The 23,311-nt window shown below is 44.7% G+C and overlaps 1 protein-coding gene across 2 annotated transcripts in view; it reads right to left on the bottom strand.

Annotated features, from left to right (window-relative positions):
* LOC111966555 (6-phosphofructo-2-kinase/fructose-2,6-bisphosphatase 4) overlaps positions 1–23,311 on the bottom strand; it is a 69,818-nt gene that overhangs the window by 18,065 nt on the left and 28,442 nt on the right. Inside the window, exon 1 of one of the 2 annotated variants that reach the window (XM_023991300.2) lies at positions 7,986–8,201. The exons of the other annotated variant lie outside the window; for it this stretch is intronic. Within the exon in view, the coding sequence (XP_023847068.1) occupies positions 7,986–8,106 (121 nt within the window). The 5' untranslated portion in view covers positions 8,107–8,201. Of the gene's footprint in view, positions 1–7,985; positions 8,202–23,311 lie in introns of those variants that run through there. 2 annotated transcript variants of the gene reach the window in all.

Here is a 23,311-nt window from a genome sequence, read left to right as displayed (position 1 = left end):
GCCTAAGTCCTCAACTGGCAGCTTCATTAAATACACTGCTCAAAAAAATAAAGGGAACACTAAAATAACACATCCTAGATCTGAATGAATGAAAATTCTTATTAAATACTTTTTTCTTTACATAGTTGAATGTGCTGACAACAAAATCACACAAAAGTTATCTATGGAAATCAAATTATCAACCCATGGAGAGGTCTGGATTTGGAGTCACACTCAAAATTAAAGTGGAAAACCACACTACAGGCTGATCCAACTTTGATGTAATGTCCTTAAAACAAGTCAAATGAGGCTCAGTAGTGTGTGTGGCCTCCACGTGCCTGTATGACCTCCCTACAACGCCTGGCATGCTCCTGATGAGGTGGCGGATGGTCTCCTGAGGGATTCTCTCCCAGACCTGGACTAAAGCATCCGCCAACTCCTGGACAGTCTGTGGTGCAACGTGGCGTTGGTGGATGGAGCGAGACATGATGTCCAGATGTGTCTCAATTGGATTCAGGTCTGGGGAACGGGCGCCAGTCCATAGCATCAATGCCTTCCTCTTGCAGGAACTGCTGACACACTCCAGCCACATGAGGTCTAGCATTGTCTTGCATTAGGAGGAAACCAGGGCCAACCGCACCAGCATATGGTCTCACAAGGGGTCTGAGGATCTCATCTCGGTACCTAATGGCAGTCAGGCTACCTCTGGCGAGCACATGGAGGGCTGTGCGGCCCCCCAAAGAATGCCACCCCACACCATGACTGACCCACCGCCAAACCGGTCATGCTGGAGGATGTTGCAGGCAGCAGAACGTTCTCCACAGGCGTCTCCAGACTCGTGCACGTCTGTCACATGTGCTCATGTGCTCAGTGTGAACCTGCTTTCATCTGTGAAGAGCACAGGGCGCCAGTGGCGAATTGCCAATCTTGGTGTTCTCTGGCAAATGCCAAACGTCCTGCACGGTGTTGGGCTGTAAGCACAACCCCACCTGTGGACATCGGGCCCTCATACCACCCTCATGGAGTCTGTTTCTGACCGTTTGAGCAGACACATGCACATTTGTGGCCTGCTGGAGGTCATTTTGCAGGCTCTGGCAGTGCTCCTCCTTGCACAAAGGCGGAGGTAGCGGTCCTGCTGCTGGTTGTTGCCCTCCTACGGCCTCCTCCACGTCTCCTGATGTACTGGCCTGTCTCCTGGTAGCGCCTCCATGCTCTGGACACTACGCTGACAGACACAGCAAACCTTCTTGCCACAGCTCGCATTGATGTGCCATCCTGGATGAGCTGCACTACCTGAGCCACTTGTGTGGGTTGTAGACTCCGTCTCATGCTACCACTAGAGTGAAAGCACCGCCAGCATTCAAAAGTGACCAAAACATCAGCCAGGAAGCATAGGAACTGAGAAGTGGTCTGGGTCACCACCTGCAGAACCACTCCTTTATTGGGTGTGTCTTGCTAATTGCCTATCATTTCCACCTGTTGTCAGCATGTGAAATGTATTGTCAATCAGTGTTGCTTAAGTGGACAGTTTGATTTCACAGAAGTGTGATTGACTTGGAGTTACATTGTGTTGTTTAAGTGTTCCCTTTATTTTTTTGAGCAGTGTAGTACCCGCAAAACACCAGTCAACGTCAACAGTGAAGAGGTGACTCCGGGATGCTGGCCTTCTAGGCAGAGTTACAAAGAAAAAGCCATATCTCAGACTGGCCAATAAAAGAGAAAAGATTAAGATGGGCAAAGAACAGACACTGGACAGAGGAAATCTGCTAGAAGGCCAGCATCCCGGAGTTGCCTCTTCACTATTTTGGTAAAGACAAGTCCATATTATGGCAAGAACATCTCAAAAAAGCAAAGACAAATGACAGTCATCATTAATTTAAGACAAGGTCAGTCAATCAGAAAATTTCTAGAACTTTGAAAGTTTCTTCAAGTGCAGTCACAAAAAAACATCAAGCGCTATGATGAAACTGGCTCTCATGAGACCGCCACAGGAAGAAGACCAGAGTTACTCTGCTGCAGAGGATAAGTTGATTAGAGTTACCAGCCTCAGATTGGAGCCCAAATAAATGCTTTAGAGTTCAGTAACAGACACATCTCAACATCAACTGTTCAGAGGAGACTGTGTGAAATCAGGCATTCATGGTTGGATTGCTGCAACAAACCACTACTAAAGGACAGCAATAAGAAGAAGAGACTGCTTGGGCCAAGAAACACGAGTATGGACATTAGACCGGTGGAAATCTGTCCTTTGGTCTGATGAGTCCAAAGTGAGATTTTGGTTCTAACCGCTGTGTCTTTGAGATGCATAGTTGAACGGATGATCTCCGCATGCGTTTCCCACAGTGAAGCATGGAGGAGGTGTGATGGTGCTTTGCTGGTGACACTGTCAGTGATTTATTTAGAATTCAAGGCACACTTAACCAGCATGGTTACCACAGCACTCTGCAGTGATACGTCATCCCATCTGGTTTGAGCTTAGTGGTACTATCATTTGTTTTCAAAAGGACAATGATCCAACAGACCTCTAGGCTGTGTATTGACCAAGAAGGAGCGTGATGGAGTGTGCATCAGATGACCTGGCCTCCACAATTCCTCGACCTTAACCCAATTGAGATGGTTTGGTGAGTTGGACCGCAGAGTGAAGGAAAGCAGCCAACAAGTGTGCAGCATATGGGGAACTCCTTCAAGACTGTTGGAAAAGCATTCCAGGTGAAGCTGGTTGAGACAATGCCAAGTGTGCAAAGCTGTCATCAAGGCAAAGGGTGGCTACTTTAAAGAATCTAAAATCAAAAATATATTTGAATTGTTTAACACTTTTTTGGTTACTACATGATTCCAAATGTGTTTTCATAGTTTTGATGTCTTCACTATTAAACAAGTGAACACTACAAACAACTTACAAAATAACAAACGTGCAAAACCGATACAGACCTATCTGGTGCAGAACACAAACACAGAGACAGGTAACAACCACCCACAACGAACACAGTGAAACAACCTACCTAAATATGACTCTTAATTAGAGGAACGCAAAACACCTGCCTCTAATTAAGAGCCATACCAGGCAACCCTAAACCAACATAGAAACACACAACATAGAATGCCCACCCAAAACTCACGCCCTGACCATCACACACATACAAAACAACAGAAAACAGGTCAGGAACGTGACACAGCAAAGGATCTGAATACTTACGTAAATAAGGTATGTCTAAAAAATAAAAAAAATAGCAAACATTTCCAAACACCTGTTATTGCTTTGTCATTATGGGGTATTGTGTGTAGATTGCTGATCATTTTTATTTATGTAATCCATTTTAGAATAAGACAAGGGGTCTGAATACTTTCCGAATGCACTGTAGATCTATCTAATAGACCTGCAGTAATATGCTGCATCCAATGTCATTCAGAATAGGGATAGAACAACAGAGGCTCTTCATATTACTTTAACAAGTCCTAGGCATCTGGTTTTATAATCTAATGTGTGTTGAAGAACGATAGTTTACATTTTTTATTTATTTATTTTAACCTTTATTTAACTAGGCAAGTCAGTTAAGAACAAATTCTTATTTTCACTGACGGCCTAGGAGGCAGAATGTCCGATTTTTACCTTGTCAGCTCGGGGATTCGATCTTGTAGTCCATCGCTCTAACCACTAGGCTACCTGCCGCCCCAGTTACCGGAGTTGTAACTCCAGTTCCCGATAGGGGAGCTCTGCTCCTAGTGGTTTACCCCGCTGCCTAGGCAGCAAATAGCATGAGAGAATTATGCACACACCTGCAGCCAATAGGAGTACAGGTGTCCCTATATAAAAGAGGACGCTTCCCCTCAATCAGCCTCCCGAAAAATGATCTTCAGCGAGACTGGGGGTCGGCAGGGCCTTAAGTCTTACGGGGCTTCGCTCCACTCATAGAACTGGAGTTACAACTCCGGTAACTATCGTTCTATATCGTGGAGCTCCGCCCCATAGGGGAGCTCAGCTCCTAGTGGTTTATGTCGGAGCAAAACGGTCCAAAATGTACTCCCTGCCGAGCCTAACACTTCCCACTTAAAGAAAGGTTGGGCCCAACAATGGCTGCAACTGTAACACACTGTGAAAACAGACTGCGTTATAATGTACTGCGTCCTCGGTCTAATCCGCCCTACTCAGTCTAAAAGGCATAGCCAATGACTAGTGGGCAGACCAACAGAATATGAGTCACACTAATCTGTACCAGCAGATAGATGAGCTCAAAACTGTCAATACTAAAGATTGGTCTAATAGTACTGTAACACCAGTTACAGAAACTATTTCCTCTAATCCTTCCGCCCAAACACAGTCATAGACCTGTGAGCAGGATATAATACATGACTCTACTGTGCCATACCCCCAGCCAGGAGTCATGTCATGTAGTCAATCTAATAGGAAAAAGCAGACCTGATGGAAACCCTGTCCATACATTTCCCACCTGCGTTTCCCTGAGTACAGGCTGAACCAACTTAGAAGACATACTCACTGATTTCTCAGTGTAACCTGCCACACTCAATCCATAGGCAAAGCCAATGATTCGTGGGCAGATAACAGAATATGGACTAGACATTCCCTACTGTACTGACAAAGTCAAACAGAGGTCATGTCGCACATGTCTCTCTTTGCCAAAAATAACAGACCTAATGGGAACCCAGCCCAATAGTCCCGCATCTTTTCGGCCACGCTGAGGACAGAACGAGCTAAAGAGTTAGACGACATGTCCAACAGGTAGAATCAGATAAAAGGAGACGGTGACGACCACGACGCCGCTGCACAAATATCCTCTACCCCAGTTCCTGAAAAGGGCCGTAGAAGCCACTACTCCACGAGTGGAGTGGGCTCTTACGCCTTGAGGTATTGGTCACCCTGCTGCCTCATAAGCCGTCTCAATGCCTTCACAAAGCCAATCACACAGTCGCTGTTTCGAAAGTGGTCTACCCAGTGTACTAGCACCGTGACACACAAACAGCTCAGGCGATGACCTAATTATCGCCGTGCGCTGCACGTAACACGCCAAGGCACGCACCGGGCACAAGCGATGAAGTCTCTCCTCTCTGACATGTGACTAACAGAAATGTAACAGANTTGCCTATCATTTCCACCTGTTGTCAGCATGTGAAATGTATTGTCAATCAGTGTTGCTAAGTGGACAGTTTGATTTCACAGAAGTGTGATTGACTTGGAGTTACATTGTGTTGTTTAAGTGTTCCCTTTATTTTTTTGAGCAGTGTAGTACCCGCAAAACACCAGTCAACGTCAACAGTGAAGAGGTGACTCCGGGATGCTGGCCTTCTAGGCAGAGTTACAAAGAAAAAGMCATATCTCAGACTGGCCAATAAAAAGAAAAGATTAAGATGGGCAAAAGAACAGACACTGGACAGAGGAAATCTGCCTAGAAGGCCAGCATCCCGGAGTTGCCTCTTCACTATTTTGGTAAAAGACCAAGTCCATATTATGGCAAGAACATCTCAAAAAAGCAAAGACAAATGACAGTCCATCATTAATTTAAGACAAGGTCAGTCAATCCAGAAAATTTCTAGAACTTTGAAAGTTTCTTCAAGTGCAGTCACAAAAAACATCAAGCGCTATGATGAAACTGGCTCTCATGAGGACCGCCACAGGAAAGGAAGACCCAGAGTTACCTCTGCTGCAGAGGATAAGTTGATTAGAGTTACCAGCCTCAGATTGGAGCCCAAATAAATGCTTTAGAGTTCAAGTAACAGACACATCTCAACATCAACTGTTCAGAGGAGACTGTGTGAAATCAGGCATTCATGGTTGGATTGCTGCAACAAACCACTACTAAAGGACAGCAATAAGAAGAAGAGACTTGCTTGGGCCAAGAAACACGAGTATGGACATTAGACCGGTGGAAATCTGTCCTTTGGTCTGATGAGTCCAAATGTGAGATTTTTGGTTCTAACCGCTGTGTCTTTGAGATGCATAGTTGAACGGATGATCTCCGCATGCGTTTCCCACAGTGAAGCATGGAGGAGGTGTGATGGTGCTTTGCTGGTGACACTGTCAGTGATTTATTTAGAATTCAAGGCACACTTAACCAGCATGGTTACCACAGCACTCTGCAGTGATACGTCATCCCATCTGGTTTGAGCTTAGTGGTACTATCATTTGTTTTTCAAAAGGACAATGATCCAACAGACCTCTAGGCTGTGTATTTGACCAAGAAGGAGCGTGATGGAGTGCTGCATCAGATGACCTGGCCTCCACAATTCCTCGACCTTAACCCAATTGAGATGGTTTGGGATGAGTTGGACCGCAGAGTGAAGGAAAAGCAGCCAACAAGTGTGCAGCATATGTGGGAACTCCTTCAAGACTGTTGGAAAAGCATTCCAGGTGAAGCTGGTTGAGACAATGCCAAGTGTGCAAAGCTGTCATCAAGGCAAAGGGTGGCTACTTTAAAGAATCTAAAATCAAAAATATATTTTGAATTGTTTAACACTTTTTTTGGTTACTACATGATTCCAAATGTGTTATTTCATAGTTTTGATGTCTTCACTATTATTTTACAATGTAGAAAATAGTAAAATAAAGAAAAACCCTTGAATGAGTAGATGTGCAAACTTTTGACTGGTACTGTAAATAAATCAGAGGCTCGGAGTAATGGGCAGGTTTGTCTCAGGTCCTGCTGCTATGAGTGGATAGAGCGTTATCAGCCATCAATCATGACAATTCGCCCTAGGCACTAATCGTAAATCATAGTCCACAGATGCTAGGACGCGATAGTCCGGCATCCCTGTGACACTAGCTAAACTGCTCTGAGAATCTCATCCGTGGGGGACGTAGGCTACAGCCTGAGCGCCTACCTCCCCAAGATTCCCCAYCAACATGTCTCCAGTACATGTACTCTGTTAATTTTAACATGTCAACAGTTTGAGAAATTGCCTGAGCTGTGCTGAGAATTTGAAAAGTATGAATGCCAATGGTCCAATATTCTAGAACATTGCATACCGTACATGTTTGGTACTGTGATAGAATTCAGTTAACAGAGGATTGTAAAGGGTCTGAGTCCGCAGATACAGAGACGCTATAGTCTGGCATCCCATTGTGACATAGCTTCGTAGCGCTCTGAGACCACCATCCACGGGACTAACAGCCCTAATGCGCACCTAGCCAGAATTCCCAACCAGTGCACTGCGTCCATTTGAACGTGTTGACAGTTTTGATTGAGCCACGCTGATAATTCGAAAATCGAAAAGTATTAAAGCCAATGGTCCAATATTCTAGAACACAAGTTTTGGACTTTAGTGGGCAAGTGCATAATTGTAAWCCAAACCAACCCTCATGTAATTTGTGACAACCTCAGTTACACACATCTCACAAAACTCTGTTTTGGAATTGTCTTGACTTTATGACCAAAGTTATCCTACTTACACGTTTTAGTCAATTTTGCCACTGGAATACATGTTTGACTAATACCGATGCCACATATGCAATTTCCACTAGAGATGTTGGTTTTAGCGTTCAGTTTCCCTTTAAACATGTTTAGTTAAACAATAAAATAACCTTGTTGTACTCTACATCGGCATGGTTGGGTTGATCRGTTTTGCGATCACGGGCAAACGGACGCGTTGTCATGTGCGAGTCATCTGCCTGGTCTAATTCAATTCTGAGCGCTTCCATACCATTTCGATATCATAGGCCATTTCTCTAGCATTTCATATAGCCTATGCGTAATTGCAATATTGGCATGAATAAACATTTTAAAATGGAAATACCTAAATAAAAATATTTTTTAAAGTGGAATAATTTAAGACGAAATCGAAATTATTCAATATTAGGCTAGTCCCTTGAAGAAAATCCTGACCTTGTCATGCTGCGCAACGCCACTGTGTAGAACCTGGGAATCTCGAACTTCGATGAAGTACAACATATCTACATTTGTTTAAAATATTCTGTATTTGGCCAAATCGAGCATACCCTTCCGCTGCGCCCATGCGCTGTTGGCACAAGCCGGTGTTTCACCAAGGCAACTTACCCCTTCTTTGTAAAATGTGTACAAAGAGCCCGTTTTTCCATGGCATCCATATTTTCTTCAGCGGGTTCTGAGTAAGCTCACGGGGTGATGTTGCCATTATATGGTATTCGTTGGAAGTCATCCTGGTCGCTGCACCTGTCCCGTTTTAAGCGACAGAAGMGGTATTCTACTTGATGGCAGCTAGTTTGAGCAACAGAGCTGCGAGGGAATTATATCATATTGGCTGAGGAACATAAAACCTACATCATTACCGTAATGTCACTACGCTGTGCGCATTGGATGGTGTAGGCTACATTTATTATCATTCAATAAAGTTGAGCAAAACGCAGTAATTTAGGCTATTTTCCGTTTATTTGCGTTTCTATGAAAATGACCTGCCATTAACTCAGAGCATCTGTGTGTGTGAGAGGTCTGACTTTATTGTATGGGGCTTACTTGAAAAGGGATGCCAGTGTCAATGACTTCCCTGTTTTAGTCTACAGGCCTAGGCTTAAATGCAACATTAACATAATAACATGCCATGTTATATAGGAAGACTATTATTGCTTCAAATACTGTCAGAGTTTGGAGAAAATATACATAGCCCGTTTGTTTTTAAAATGCTTCAAAATGCCTTGTTCACGTTATAACAATATAGCTACTGCATGCTACAATCTAACAACCCAACTGTGCATGTACCGTAATATCGTAGAACAGTGCCCCAAAAAGAGGGGAGCACTAAACTAAAGTAGGGGAAAGATAAGAAACGAGTCTTCCGCTGTTCGCATGCAACGCACATGGACAGAGAATGTTGATGTGAATTTAACCAATCACAGGTGAAAAAGAGGAAATGCATCATCCAATGGTAAGGCCGACACATTGGTCAGGAGGGCGTGTTCACTGCATGGGATCTGACGATAAACRACACAACACAACACGCTAATTCATGGCATATATTCACGTTAGTTAACAGCAGTCGGACAGCTACCTGGCCAAACGGGGTGATAAGCAGTAGTGTAAAGTACTTAAGTAAAAATACTTTAAAGTACTACTTAAGTCGTTTTTKGGGGTATCTGTACTTTACTGTTTATATTTTTGACAACCTTTAATTTGATTTAGGAATGTAGTGGAGTAAAAGTATGTACTTTTTACTCCTTACATTTTCCCTGACACCTAAAAGTACTTGTTACATTTTGAATGCTTATTAGCAGGACAGAAAAATKGTTAAATTCTTGCACTCATCAAGAGAACATGCCTGCTCATCCTTACTGCCTCTGATCTGGCAGACTCACCAAAGACAAATGCTAGTTTGTAAATGAGGTGTGAGTGTGCCCCTGGCTATCCGTAACAATAGTGCCATCTGGTTTGTTTAATATAAGGAATTTGAAATGATTTATACGTTTACTTTTGATACTTAAGTATATTTTAGCAATTCAATTTGTTTTTCATACTTAAGTAAATGTAAAACTCCAGWGTGGCGCAGCGGTCTAAGGCACTGTATATCAGTGCTAGAGKCATCACTACAGACAATGGTTCGATTCCAGGCTGTATCACAACCGGCTGTGATTGGGAGTCCCATAGAGTGCACAACTGGCMCAGCGTCGTCCGGATTAGGGTTTGGCCGGGGTAGCCGTCATTGTAAATAAGAATTTGTTATTAACTGACTTGTCTGGTTAAATAAAACCCAATTACTTTTACTCAAGTAGTATTTTACTGGGTGACTTTCACTTGAGTAATTTTTTATGAAGGTATCTTYACTTTTACTCAACAATTGGGYACTTTTTCCACCACTGGTGATAAGTTTCCCTACACAGAAATTGTAATTGAAACAGTTGATTAAAAGTGAATTAAAATACGTTTATTATGCCACTAACAGTCGTTATGTGCTTTGAACTCTAGCAATAGGATAAAACAGCTTCTAACCAGTGTGTTGTTTTATTGTGCCTGTATCGTAATATAATAGAACAGTGCGCACTCAACAGTGCATCTGACATCACATTATGCTGAAAAGAGTGGCGCACTCTGCAAAATGAAGGGGAAAGGTTAAGATAACGCACTAGTTTGAGAAAAATACGTCTTCCGCTGTTCACATGCAACGTACATGGGCAGTGAATGTTCATGTGAATTTAACCAATCACAGGTGAAAACGGAAAATGCATCGTCCAATGATAGGGCCGAAACATTGGTCGGGAGGGCGTGTTCACTGCATGGGGATCTGAAGATAAACGCAGTGGTCAAAGAGTGGGAGGTGTACAATTCATTCATGTTCAGCAATTCGAACAAACTGTTCAGAACAAACTCCCTTCCTCTGCATCAAAATAACCTGGATGAAAATAATCCAAGATAAACATACCACACACAGTACATAACTGTATTTTGCAACAGCACATCATACAGATTCATAGCATAGATTCACAGGTTAGTTATAGCAGTCGGACAGCTTTATCCACTATCTTCCTGGACAAACTGGATTATTATGAGTTTCCCTACACAGAAATTGTCATTGAATCAGAATCGATTAAAAGTTAATTAAAACACGTTTATTATGCCACTAACAGTCGGTCTGTGTTTTTAATTGTAGCAATAGGATAAAAAACAGCTTTTAACCAGTGTGTCGTTGTTTTATTGGCCGAGCTGACAAAGTTCTACTAATGGACAGAATATTGAATCATATTGTTATATTGTAGCTACAGTTTTCCCAAATTGCCAGTACTCACTTTCAGAGCAGAGGGAACATAGCGCCCCCTTGTGGCATTTCTTAAAACTATGGACTTTCTAAAAACATTGGGAGGGGCTGTGTACCCACTCAATCCCCCATTGACACCAAGTAACATAGTAATGGAGATAATACAATCATATCTATCTATCTATCTACACACACACACACACACCCCAAATTGCCAGTACTCACTTTCAGAGCAGAGGGAACATAGCGCCCCCTTGTGGCATTTCTTAAAACTATGGACTTTCTAAAAACATTGGGAGGGGCTGTGTACCCACTCAATCCCCCATTGACACCAAGTAACATAGTAATGGAGATAATACAATCATATCTATCTATCTATCCACACACACACACACACACACACACACACACACACACACAACCGGTCAAACATATTAAAACACCTACTCATTCAAGGGTTTTTCTATGTTTACTATTTTCTACATTGTAGAATAATAGTGAAGACATCAAATCTATGAAATAACACATATGGAATCATGTAGTAACCAAAAAAGTGTTAAACAAATCAAAATATAGTTTATATTTAGCCACCCTTTTCCTTGATGACAGCTTTGCACACTCTTGTCATTCCCGCAACCAGCTTCATGAGGTAGTCACCTGGAATGCATAACAGGTGTGCCTTAAAACTAAATTTGTGGAATATCTTTCCTTCTTAATGTGTTTGAGCCAATCAGTTGTGTCGTGACAATGTGTGTGTGTGTGTGTGTGKGGGGGGGGGGGGGTATACAGAAGATAGCCCTATTTGGTAAAGACCACGTCCATATTATGTCAAGAACAGCTCAAATAAGCAAAGCGAAACTACAGCCCATCATTACTTTAAGAAATTAAGGTCAATCAATACGGAACATTTCAAGAACTTTGAAAGTCTCTTCATGTGCAGTCGCAAAAACCATCAAGCGCAATGATGAAACTAGCTCTCATGAGGACTGCCACAGGAATGGACGACCCAGAGTTACCTCTGCTGCAGAGGATAAGTTCATTAGAGTTACCAGCCTCAGATAAATGCTTCACAGAATTCAAGTAACAGACACATCTCAACATCAACTGTTCAGAGGAGACTGTGTGAATAAGGCCTTCATGGTCGAATTGCTGCAAAGAAACCACTACTAAAAGGACACCAACAACAAGAAGAGACTTGCTTGGGCCAAGAAACATGAGCTATGGACATTAGACCGGTGGAAATGTGTCCTTTGGTCTGATGAGTCCAACTTTGAGATTGAGTGACATTGTGCTTATAGCCCGAGTGTGCTAGTTTATAGCCTGAGTGTGCTATTATACCAGTTCATTGTCATGCCAAACATGTTTGGCTTGACAAGAACAGCAATGGCGTAGGCAAGCAATGGAGTAGGCAAGTGCACAAATAGATCTGGGACCAGGCTAGTAGGCTACATTCACGACCATTCAATTATGTTGAACAACAAAACTCTGTTATTTAGGCAATTTTCTGTTTATTAACATTCCTATTAAAGTGATCTGCTATTAACTCAGAGCATCCAAGTGTGTGTGTTATGCTTTTCTTGTACAGGGCTCACTTGAAAAAGGGGATGCCAATGACAACGACTTCCCTAGTTTAGCCTACAGGCCTAAGCGTAAATGATACATTACAATAACAAAAAGTAATCTTATATAGGAAGACTATTAATGCTTCAAATACTGCCAGAGTTTGGAGAGAATATATATAACCTGTTTCTAAAATGCTTTTATCCCCCATTCACTATAACAATGTAGCTACAACATGCAACATCTTAACAATGTGAAACTGTGCCTGTACCGTCATATAGTAGAACAGGGTGTCCTCAACAGTGCATCTGACATTATGCTAAAAAGAGGGACGCACTCGGCAAAGGTAGGGGAATGGTAACAAATATTTTTTTTAAACAAGTGTTCCGCTGTTCGCATGCAACGCAGATGAGCACAGAACGTTGATGTGAGTTTAACCAATCACTGGTGAAAAGGGGAAAAGCGTCGTCCAACCGTAAGGCTGACACAGTCGTCGGGATGGCGTGTTCACTGCATGGGTTCTAATTATTAGGGGTGTGCCGAATACTTGGACAAAAACAAGTTATCGTAACGAATATGGAGAATTTTCTTAATACGCTAATGACAAAGTACTTAAAAAAAAAAAAAATCACTTGCAGCACGAATCTCTCACTACAATTGGGAAGAAGCACTGTGTGCTCTAAACAATTATTGGCTAGTTCTTCTGTCTGTAAAGAAACGGGCGGGGTATCGGTTGAGCCTGCTGCAACGATTGGATTACAACAAGCCGCTCTCCCTCGGCTCTAATTTCATCAAACAAATACCGAGACAGTCACTTGTCTCAGGGTACAAGTCTCCCCTTCTCCAAACATCGTGTACGAATCAGTATCGGTAGCTAGTCATTATTGTTCAATCTAGTTATTTCCTGTCAACTTTGCTGAGGGTATATGGTTGTTTGAGTCTGTCTTGTGTAGTTGGCCTACTTTGTCCATATAATTATTCCATTGCTGACGTCTGTCGTTATCCAAGCCCATGCTTGCTTGCTATTATTATTATTTATTCTCGCACAGGCATGTTTACCGAGCGACAGATCATTAGAAAATAAAAATACAAATGTAGATTTTGTACAAATGTTGTGGCGAAGACATGTTTTTCTCCTATCGAAAGTGAAACAATATATGGGGCAAGCAAATTAGCCTACCTTCATCTAAATCTGTGTTTGGAATAAATGCAGCCAGTAGTAGCCAGCCATGCATTAGGATATTTATTAGCCTATGTCGTTGATCATTTAATAGGATTAAGTAAGTAAATCAGCTAAGGGCATCTAATTATCACAATTTTTAGGTCCGTTTTGGTAATGATAACCTTAATTTCGGTAATGATCATAGAGTATTTTCTGGATCAAAAGGGGCATGGTCGTCCCGGTTGAATTTGAGAGAAAACTATTAGATGCCCCCATCTTGGCGGTGTAGAGAAATTCTTGCATTTTTAAGCCAATTTCCTGCAATTCTACATATTTCTATGTGGAGCTGAGAGACATATTTGCATTTTAATGCACATTTTCTGCAATTCTACACATTTTGCCATGGAGCTGAGAGAAAATGTTGCTGTTTTAAAGCTAATTTACACTGAACAAAAATATAAACGCAACAATAAAAAAATGTATAGTGTATATAAGGAAATCATTCAATTTAAATAAATAAATTAGGCCCTAATCTATGGATTTCACATGACTGGGAATACATATATGCATCTGTTGGAAAATATATATATATGAGAGGGAGAGAGAGTCGAAAACAGTATGTGAAAGCAAAGTATGTGGACACCTTCAAATGAGTGAATTCTGCTATCAGTTAACAGGGCAGAATGGCAGATTTTTTCATCTTGACAGAATGAGTTTTCAAATCAGCAACCTTTCAGTTACTGGCCCAACGCTTTTAAGTGCCCAGTTACTGGCCCAACGCTACCTGCCGTGTATTATCATGCACTGTCGGAACAGGGGCAGGGGGGGAAAAAAGATGTCATCCATATGCGCTTGAATAGCAAATGGAGGACGCTTTTCCCGAGGTTCATTTTCATACCAGCCAGGTAGGGTATTGCGGTTGAAAAGCGAAGCAATGTGCTTAATATTAGGAAAGTTGAGAAATAAATATAGTAGGCCTAGCCTATAGAAAGCTAAAGGGATCCTCCTCTTTTTAATAGATGCCATCAACTTTCCTTACGCAGTTGTATAGGATAGCCTATAGAAATGTAGTGCAACATGGGCTTATAGGAACACTTATTTCATTCCATGCATCAACCAGCTATGAGGAGCTGGTTCTCGCTGTGCAACAGGTGATGGATCCTATTCTGCTCAAACTCTGAATGCAAGGGCTCTCGTGAAGTGTTTGATTTGATTTCCGATTTAATTTGCATTGATGTTAGAGTGATTAGAGGGACAATAGAGTGCTGAGTACCAGCCATTAGCAAGTTTGGTAGGCTACTAATGACCACCAGTGGCATCAGAGCACAGTTTGGGATTAGCCTAGTTACCGTGACTTGAGTTCCGTGTAATTTAACTGCGGTCATTACTCATGACTACCGGTGTGGCGGTAATACGGTCACCATAACAGCCCTAGCCACATCTTAATGGCTAATTAAATGGGACATATTTAACGCAAATGTAATAGACTTGAGGGCAGTGGGTTCATAACAACAAAAACAGTATAAAATATAAAACGTTTGCAGTTGTTTTGAAAAATGGGCACTTTAGAGACTGGAAGGGAAAAATGTGGNGGGTGTGGGTGGGGGGGGGGGGCTCAAAAGACAGATAACAGGGGAACTGTCCAAGGCACAAACACTGCCCAAGGCCGTAGAGAACTTCCTCTGTCGCAATTTCTGTGGCTAATATATTCTCATCCATGTTGTATTGTTTTTGCTTATGCTAGTGTGTGTGTGTGTGTGTTACTTTGGGAAACCAGAAGGGACCTTGTGTGTGTTTTAGGTACTGGTCAAGCAGCAACAAAAAAGTTTTTTCCCTTCAAATCAACACACAATACTCCATAATGACAAAGCAAAAAAAGGTTTTTAGAAATGTATATAACCCCTCCCCCATGGAAATATCACACTTACATAACTATTCAGACCCTTTACTCAGTACTTTATCGAAGCACCTTTGGCAGCGATTACAGCCACAAGTCTTCTTGGGTATGACGCTACAAGCTTGGCACACCTGAATTTGGGGAGTTTCTCCCATTCTTCTCTGTAGATCCTCTCAAGCTCAGTCAGGCTGGATGGGGAGCATCGCTGCACAGTTATTTTCAGGTCTCTCCAGAGATGTTCGGTCGGGTTGAAGTCCGGGCTCTGGCTGGGCCACTCAAGGACATTCAGAGACTTGTCCTGAAGCCACTCCTGCGTTGTCTTGGCTGTGTGCTTAGGGTCATTGTCCTGTTGGAAGGTGAACCTTCGCCCCAGTCTGAGGCCCTGAGCGCTCTGGAGCAGATTTTCATCAAGGATCTCTGTACTCCATTTATCTTTCCCTCGATCCTGACTAGTCTCCTAGTCCCTGCCGCTGAAAAACATCCCCACAGCATGATGCTGCCACCACGCTTCACTGTAGGGATGTTGCCAGGTTTCCTCCAGATGTGACGCTTGGCATTCAAGCCAAAGAGTTCGATCTTGGTTTCATCAGACCAGAGAATCTTGTTTCTCATGGTCGGAGAGTCCTTTAGGTGCATTTTGGCAAACTCCAAGCAGGCTGTCATGTGCCTTTTACTGAGGAGTGGCTTCCATCTGGCCACTCTACCATAAAGGCCTGATTGGTGGAGTGCTGCAGAGATGGTTATCCTTCTGGAAGGTTCTCCCATCTCCACCAAGGAACTCTGGAGGAACTCTGAATTTACTGGAATAACTCTGACTCCAATCAAGTTGTAGAAACATCTCGAAGATGATCAATGGAAACAGAATGCACCTGAGCTCAATTTAGAGTCTCACAGCATGTAACGGTTTTCTTCCTGGGGTGAAGGAGAGGACCAAAATGCCGATTAATTCCGTCTATATATATCCGTGGTCCCGTGTGGCTCAGTTGGTAGAGCATGGCGCTTGCAACGCCAGGGTTGTGGTTCATTCCCACGGGGGGACCGATGAATATGTATGAACTTTCCAATTTGTAAGTCGCTCTGGATAAGAGCGTCTGCTAATGACTTAAATGTAAATGTAAATCCAAATGTCCATTTATTTGGCGGCGTTTGATCCAGAAAAACACTGGTTCCAACTTGCACAACGTGACTACAAAATATCTCAAAGTTACCTGTAAGCTTTGTCCAAACATTTCAAACTACTTTTGTAATACAACTTTAGTATTTTTTTACGTAAATAACGATAAATTGAAGACGGGATGATCTGTGTTCAATACCGGAGGAAACAATGTGTAGCATGCTTTCTGGTCACGCGCCTCTAACAAACAGTACATTTCATTGTAGCCTCATTCTGAACATGGCTACTTCTTCATTTCTCAAAGGAAAAACCTCAACCAATTTCTAAAGACTGTTGACATCCAGTGGAAGCGATAGGAACAGCAGGAAGGTCCTTAGAAATCTGGATTGAAAAAAAACCATTGAAAAGAGTGACCTCAAAAACATTAAAAAAAATATGAATGGTTTGTCCTCGGGTTTTGCCTGCCAATAAGTTCTGTTATAGTCACAGACATGATTCAAACAGTTTTAGAAACTTCAGAGTGCTTTTCTATCCAATACTAATAATAATATGCATATATTAGCATCTGGGACTGAGTAGGAGGCAGTTACTCTGGGCACGCTTTTCATCCAAATGTGAAAATGCTGCCCCTATCCTAGAGAAGTTAATAAAGAATGTGTTCCATCTGACTTTGTCACATGAGAACCTCTTCCTAAACAAAACTGAGACCGCTCAAGTTCCTTCTCTCTCTATCTCTCTTCCTCTCACCACTCTGCGTGTAGCACAGCCCACCATGAGTGTGTAGTTGAGCACACACAGAGGACGTTGTGAGCTGATTGTCCTCACAGTGGCAGACCACATGTAACAACACCTGCACAGGATCGGTACATCCGAACATCACACCTGCAGGACAGGTACATGATGGCAACAACAACTGCCGAGTTACACCAAGAACGCACAATCCTCCATCAGTGCTCAGACTGTCCGCAATGTCTGAGAGGCTGGACTGAGGACTTGTAGGCCTGTTGTAAGGCAGGTCCCCACCAGACATCACCGCAACAACGTCGCCATGGCACAAACCCACCATCGCTGGACCAGACAGGACTGGCAAAAAGTGCTCTTCACTGACGAGTCACGTTTTGTCTCACCAGGGTTGATGGTCAGATTTTCATTTATCGTCGAAGGAATGAGCGTTCACCAAGGCCTGTACTCTGGTGCGGGATCGATTTGGAGGTGGAGAGTTCCGTCATGGTCTGGGCGTGTTTCACAGCATCGTCGACTGAGCTTGTTGTCATTGCAGGCAATTTCAATGCAGTGCGTACAGGGAAGACATCCTCCTCCCTCATGTGGTACCCTTCCTGCAGGCTCATCCTGACATGACCCTCCAAGCATGACAGACGCACAGCCTTACTGCTCGTTCTGTGCGTGATTTCCTGCAATACAGGAATGTCAGTGTTCTGCCATAGCCAGCGAAGAGCCCGGTCTCAATCCATTGAGCACGTCTGGGACTGTTGATCGGAGGGTGAGGGTGAGGGCCATTCCCCAGAAATGTCCGGAACTTGCCGGTTGCTGTGGTGGAGATTGGAGTAACATCTCACAGCAAGAACTGCAAATCTGGTGCAGTCCATGAGGAGGAGATGCACTGCAGTACTTAGCGTCTCACCTACCCTAGAGAAGTTAACCGCCCACCAGGCCAACATCCGGTGAAACTGCAGAGCTAACATTTTAAATACACATTCGTTGTATTAAACTTCCTGTAAATACATGTATCTTACATAATTTAAAAGATGAACGTCTTATTTATCCAGCCGCTGTGTCAGATTTCAAAAAGGTTTAACTATCGCACATCTCACACTCACCCCAGCGGCCCACACGGCAGCCCGAAGGCCAGCCGCCAACCCACCACGACCGCACGCACCGCACTCACACCGTAACCCACCCTTTCCTCTCGCACACATCCCTGCACCCACCCCACACCCCCCGCCTCCCCCCCCCCCCCCCCCCCCCGCCCCCACCCACGCGGCGCCCTGGCACTCCCACCCCTACCCACACTCACCACCGACCCCGCTCTCCACTCCCCCCCCCCCGCCCCCCCCGCCCCTCCCCCCCCCTCCCCCCCCCCCCCCCCCCTCCCCCCGCCCCCCCCCCCCCCCCCCAAGTGATGAGTCCTATTTAAATTGATGTAAAGAATACATGTAATTTACCAGGAATGATTTAATACAACGAATGGATGTTATTCTCACACCCCCAACTGCTCCCTCACGCCCCTCCCCCCTCCTCCGCCCCCACCGCCCCCTTTCCCTCCCCACCGCGCCCCCCCCCCACCCCTTTCTGCGCCGCCCGCCCCTCCCCCCCGCCCCCCCCGCTCGGCCCGCACCCGCCCGCTCCCTCACCACCCCCTCCCTCCCTCCCCCGCCCCTCCCCCCCTCTAAGGGGTCAGGTGAGACGCTAAAGTACGCAGTGGCATCTCCTTCCTCATGTGACTGCAAACCAGATTGCCGTTCTGCTGTGAGATGTTACTTCCAATCTCCACACACAAGGAAACCGGCAAGTTCCCGGGACATTTCCTGGGGCGGAATGGCCCTCAACACCTGCACCCCTAGCCGATCCCCCCACCCCCCCCCGCCCCAACCCCCCCCCACGCCGCCTCCCACCGACCCCGCTCGCCTCCACCTCGCGCCCGGCATTTCCCCGCCCAGCCACACCCCCCCCCGCCCGCCGCTCCTTCCCCAGCTTTTGGCTAATGGCCACGTAATATACACACTGAACATCCTGTTTGCAGGAAATCACCGCCATTCCCGCACACCTGAGTACACAGAAGGCTGGATTGAGCAATTGCTCAATGCTGTCCGCATAGTGCTACACCATTCGCCTCAAGTGCAATCCAATTCCCTCGCCCTCAGAGTGCGAGAACGCCGATTACCCATAGACACATGAGGCCACGTAGGCCCTAGGATGTGTATCACTTTCCCTGCATTATCCACCGTAGTAGCCATGAGCCCATTGAATATTGCTACACTGCAAATGACAACAAGCCACCTCACGCTAGTACTACCGACACGTCATGGACCCTTGAGTGTACGACCAATTCCCCCGTACGTACACCATTTCTCCCAAGATCGCTCCAATTTCCAACTAGTGGAGCAACTCTCCAACCCCAAATACCCTACGTAACTATCCCGCCACCAGCACGCTACCTAAGACCACCTTGGTGAAATCACTACGTCCTCAATAAGTCCCACCATTCCTAGTACTCATTCGACGATCTCAAAATTGAAAATCTGACCATCCCCATAAGTGCCACCTGGTCCATGAGACTCATCTTGTAAACACACCCTGTGACTCGTCAAGTGAATGAGCCCCACTTTTTGTAGTGAGGCCAATCTCCCCCTAGTGCGTCTCGCATTTCCCCTAGGCGCGACTGGAGTGTTGTTTGTCGCCCTCTGTACATACCAATGTGCGCACCCTACGTTGCGATTGCCCCATTCGCTGATGTTATGCTGGTGAGGGGATCCTCGCTCTATAGTGAGCACAGGCCCTCAACTAAGTCCTATGCACAAGTTTCCAGCCTCCTAGTCGCTGCACACATTACCCTATTGAGCAGAAGTCTGAGCACTGCATTTCCCTAGGTACAAGGGATTGTGCGTTCTGGTGTAATACAACTCGGCAATTCCTAGTGCACCCATCCCTTGTACAGCAGCCATTTGCCCTTGAGTGTCACCATTCCCTGTATACACCCTGTCCTGCAGGTATGATGTTCGGAATGTACGCGCAATTCTCCCTTAGGTGCAAGACCATTCCCTAGTGTACTGTTGTTAACATGCCGTATTCTTTTCGCCCAGTCGACTCACATTCCTAGAGCGATGAGGACAATCAGACTCAACAACCATTTCCCTCTACAACTGCGGTGAGTCCCATAAGTCTACAACACTCATGGTGGGCTGTGCTACACGCAAAAAGTGGCTGAAGACCGAATAGTAGACGCATAGGATGAGACAAGAAGGAACTTGAGACGGTCTCAGTTTTGTTATGGAGAGGTTCCTCATAGTGACACCAATGTCAGATTGGCACCACCAAGGTGTCTCTATTCCAATTTCCTAACTATGTCGCATCTCAATGGTATCGCTAGTCAAGGGCATGCAGCCATGCTCACACATCTTCGCATGTACACAGCGTGCTACGTCGGCACCATAGTTAAACCACTGTTCTCGTATCACCCATATCCTCCAGTTACCCGGTCTAGCATGCATAATTCCAATACGAGCTAACTAACCTAATTATTTCCAGTATCCATGGGATGAGCGAAACCGCACATCTGAACGCCCTTCTTAGAACACACCCTGAGTTTGAATCATCCGTCCTGTGTACAATATATACGGCAGCACCAACTTATTCTCGCAGCGCAAGAACACCCGAGGACAAACCATTCATATTTTTTTTAATGTTGTTTGAGGTCACTCTGTTCATCGGTATTTTTCTATACAACATCCACTCTCCATCACCATTCCCGATTCTAGCTAGCAGCTCGTACTCTTCTCCTCTAGCTTGGGCTATTCCGCTAATCTCCCTTGTAGCTCTCCCACTGGCAATTGTCAACACGTTACGCTTTATGAAATTGTTGAGGCGTTTTTCTGCTTATGTACGACAAGTGAGTACAGTAGCCATGTTCAGCCAAATTTGCAGCCGCTACGCTCAGCAATGAAATGTCACCATTCCTAGGTGCGAGTTCTATCAGATGTAGACGCAGTGACCAAGAAGGACAAACAAGAACTCCGGTAATTAAAAACAGATCAATACAAGTGCTTCACATTCTCTAATGCGATTTCACTTATAGGTCCAGTATACACCACATTACCTCACCAAGTTAGTATTGAGTCCACATAAGTAGCCCTTTCAGAACAAATATTTTGGACAACAAATGCTTTACCAGGTAACAGTGTCTATCTGAGAATTATTTTTGTAAGTCCTCGTCATTGTGCCATTCACAGTATGGTAACACCAGTGTTCCATTTCTGGAAACGCACCATAATAAAATCGGAACATTTTGGATTTACAATTTACATTAAGTCAATTTTACGCCATTCCAAAGTCCACCGCATTCCCCTTTATGTCACGCAAGCCAGAACAAAGATTATCAGGAAAGTTCATACATATTACCATTTCCCCATTAGTCCCCATCCTTATACACTAGTTCCTGGCTCCCCTCCACTCAGTGGAGGGAATGAACCCACAACCCTGGCGTTGCAAGCGCCAGCTAGTCCTCCTATAGTACACACACTTTGACGCCCTAAGTACACACGGGCCAACTCCCTAAACGAAGATATATATAAAGACGCGACACAATTTCCACATATGCTGAGAGAAACCACACAAACCCTAGGTACAGACCATTTTGATGTTATGGGACATACCCATTACCTCTGAGGTGTACCAAACAGAAGAAGCTCGTCAAGCATGAATTCATCATCTCCTTTAATTTTCTCTCACGCTCCAGACTGTCGTCATGTAAAAGAATAATGGGGAGGCTGATTGAGGGGAAGTGTTCCCCTTATATAGGAACGACATTCCCTAGTTGTGCATCACCATCTCATCTGAGTCGTGCACAATGCGGTCAGTTGTTGCCACTTAGTCACACTTCACTAGAGCGCCATATGTCCACGCTGCCATTACCGTAGTCGCGCGCGAGTCCACTAGCTATACTCATGGCACTAGAGACGGTTTTGACAGAAAGCAGCGCCACGCACCACGATCATTGGTACCAAGATGACGTTACATTATCACCAAAAACTCTGTAAAATCAGACAGTACAATACTGGACTCTGCTCTAGTTGCTGTTTACTGTCTCTGTACTGAACTGCTTCGTATACTGTACTGTGCTCCACTGTACTCGCATGTCTCCACACTTACTTACTGCGCTATGAATGTGGTCAGATTTGTTCGCCGTCCAATCTGATACCAATCATACTAAAGTTCTATGCTTTGACTAAATCAAGGCCACGCTCATCGGAACAAAAACAACGCAGCTGCTGTGCAGACGTTGTAATCAAGGCCAGGGCGAAAGTAAGTAATCTGTTTCACATCGTACACTGTTGGATGTCTTGTTTCGGTTGGTGCTTCAGTAGTGGTTGAGGATGCTGGTTACAGTTGATGAGAGAGAGGGGCTGTCTGGTCGTTAGACGCAGAAGAGGGAGGGAGAGGAGAGGCGGTTGTCAGCTGGTTCATCACACTCTTTCCTTTGACCACCAGATGGGCACAGAAATGAGAAAAAAACATTATGAGCTGACCATAACGTATGCCAGTGAGGCGAAACAGTACCGCAGGTGACAACTCTCGTGTTTTGTTGCCACTATGTTGTTCCCATTGTTGGGGGGTTATCTGTGCGCTATACTAGTGCGCCATTCCCTTGTACACCATTCCTAGTGCACCATTCCTAGTGCACCATTCCTAGTGCCACCATTCCCTAGTGCACCATTCCCTAGTGCAACATTCCCTATAACACCATTCCTAAGTAACAACCATTCCCTAGTGCACCATCCCCTTGTCACCATTCCTAGTTCCCATTCTTGTACACCATTCCCAGTGCACCATTCCTAGTAAAAAGCCATTTCCAGGTGCACCATCCCTAGTACACCATCCCTAACCCATTCCCTAGTAACACCATTCCCTAGTCACCATCCCTCAGTGCCAACCATTCCTAGTGCACCATTCCCTAAGTGCACCATTCCCAAGTGCACCATTCCCTAGTGCACCATCCTTGTACACCATTCCCTAGTACACACCCATTCCGCCCAGTACAAACCATTCCTCAGTGCACCATTCCCTAGTGCACCATTCCAGTGCCCATTGCCTAGTACTAGACCCATTCCAAAGTCCAGCCCATTCCCCAGTAACCATTCCCCAAGTGCACCATTCCCTAGTGACCATTCCCCTAGTACCACCATTTAGTACA

Source organism: Salvelinus sp. IW2-2015, linkage group LG1, assembly GCF_002910315.2.
Source record: "Salvelinus sp. IW2-2015 linkage group LG1, ASM291031v2, whole genome shotgun sequence".
Taxonomy (NCBI): Eukaryota; Metazoa; Chordata; class Actinopteri; order Salmoniformes; family Salmonidae; genus Salvelinus; species Salvelinus sp. IW2-2015.
Note: the sequence above shows the minus strand (reverse complement) of the source record. Positions and strands in the feature narration are given on the sequence as shown.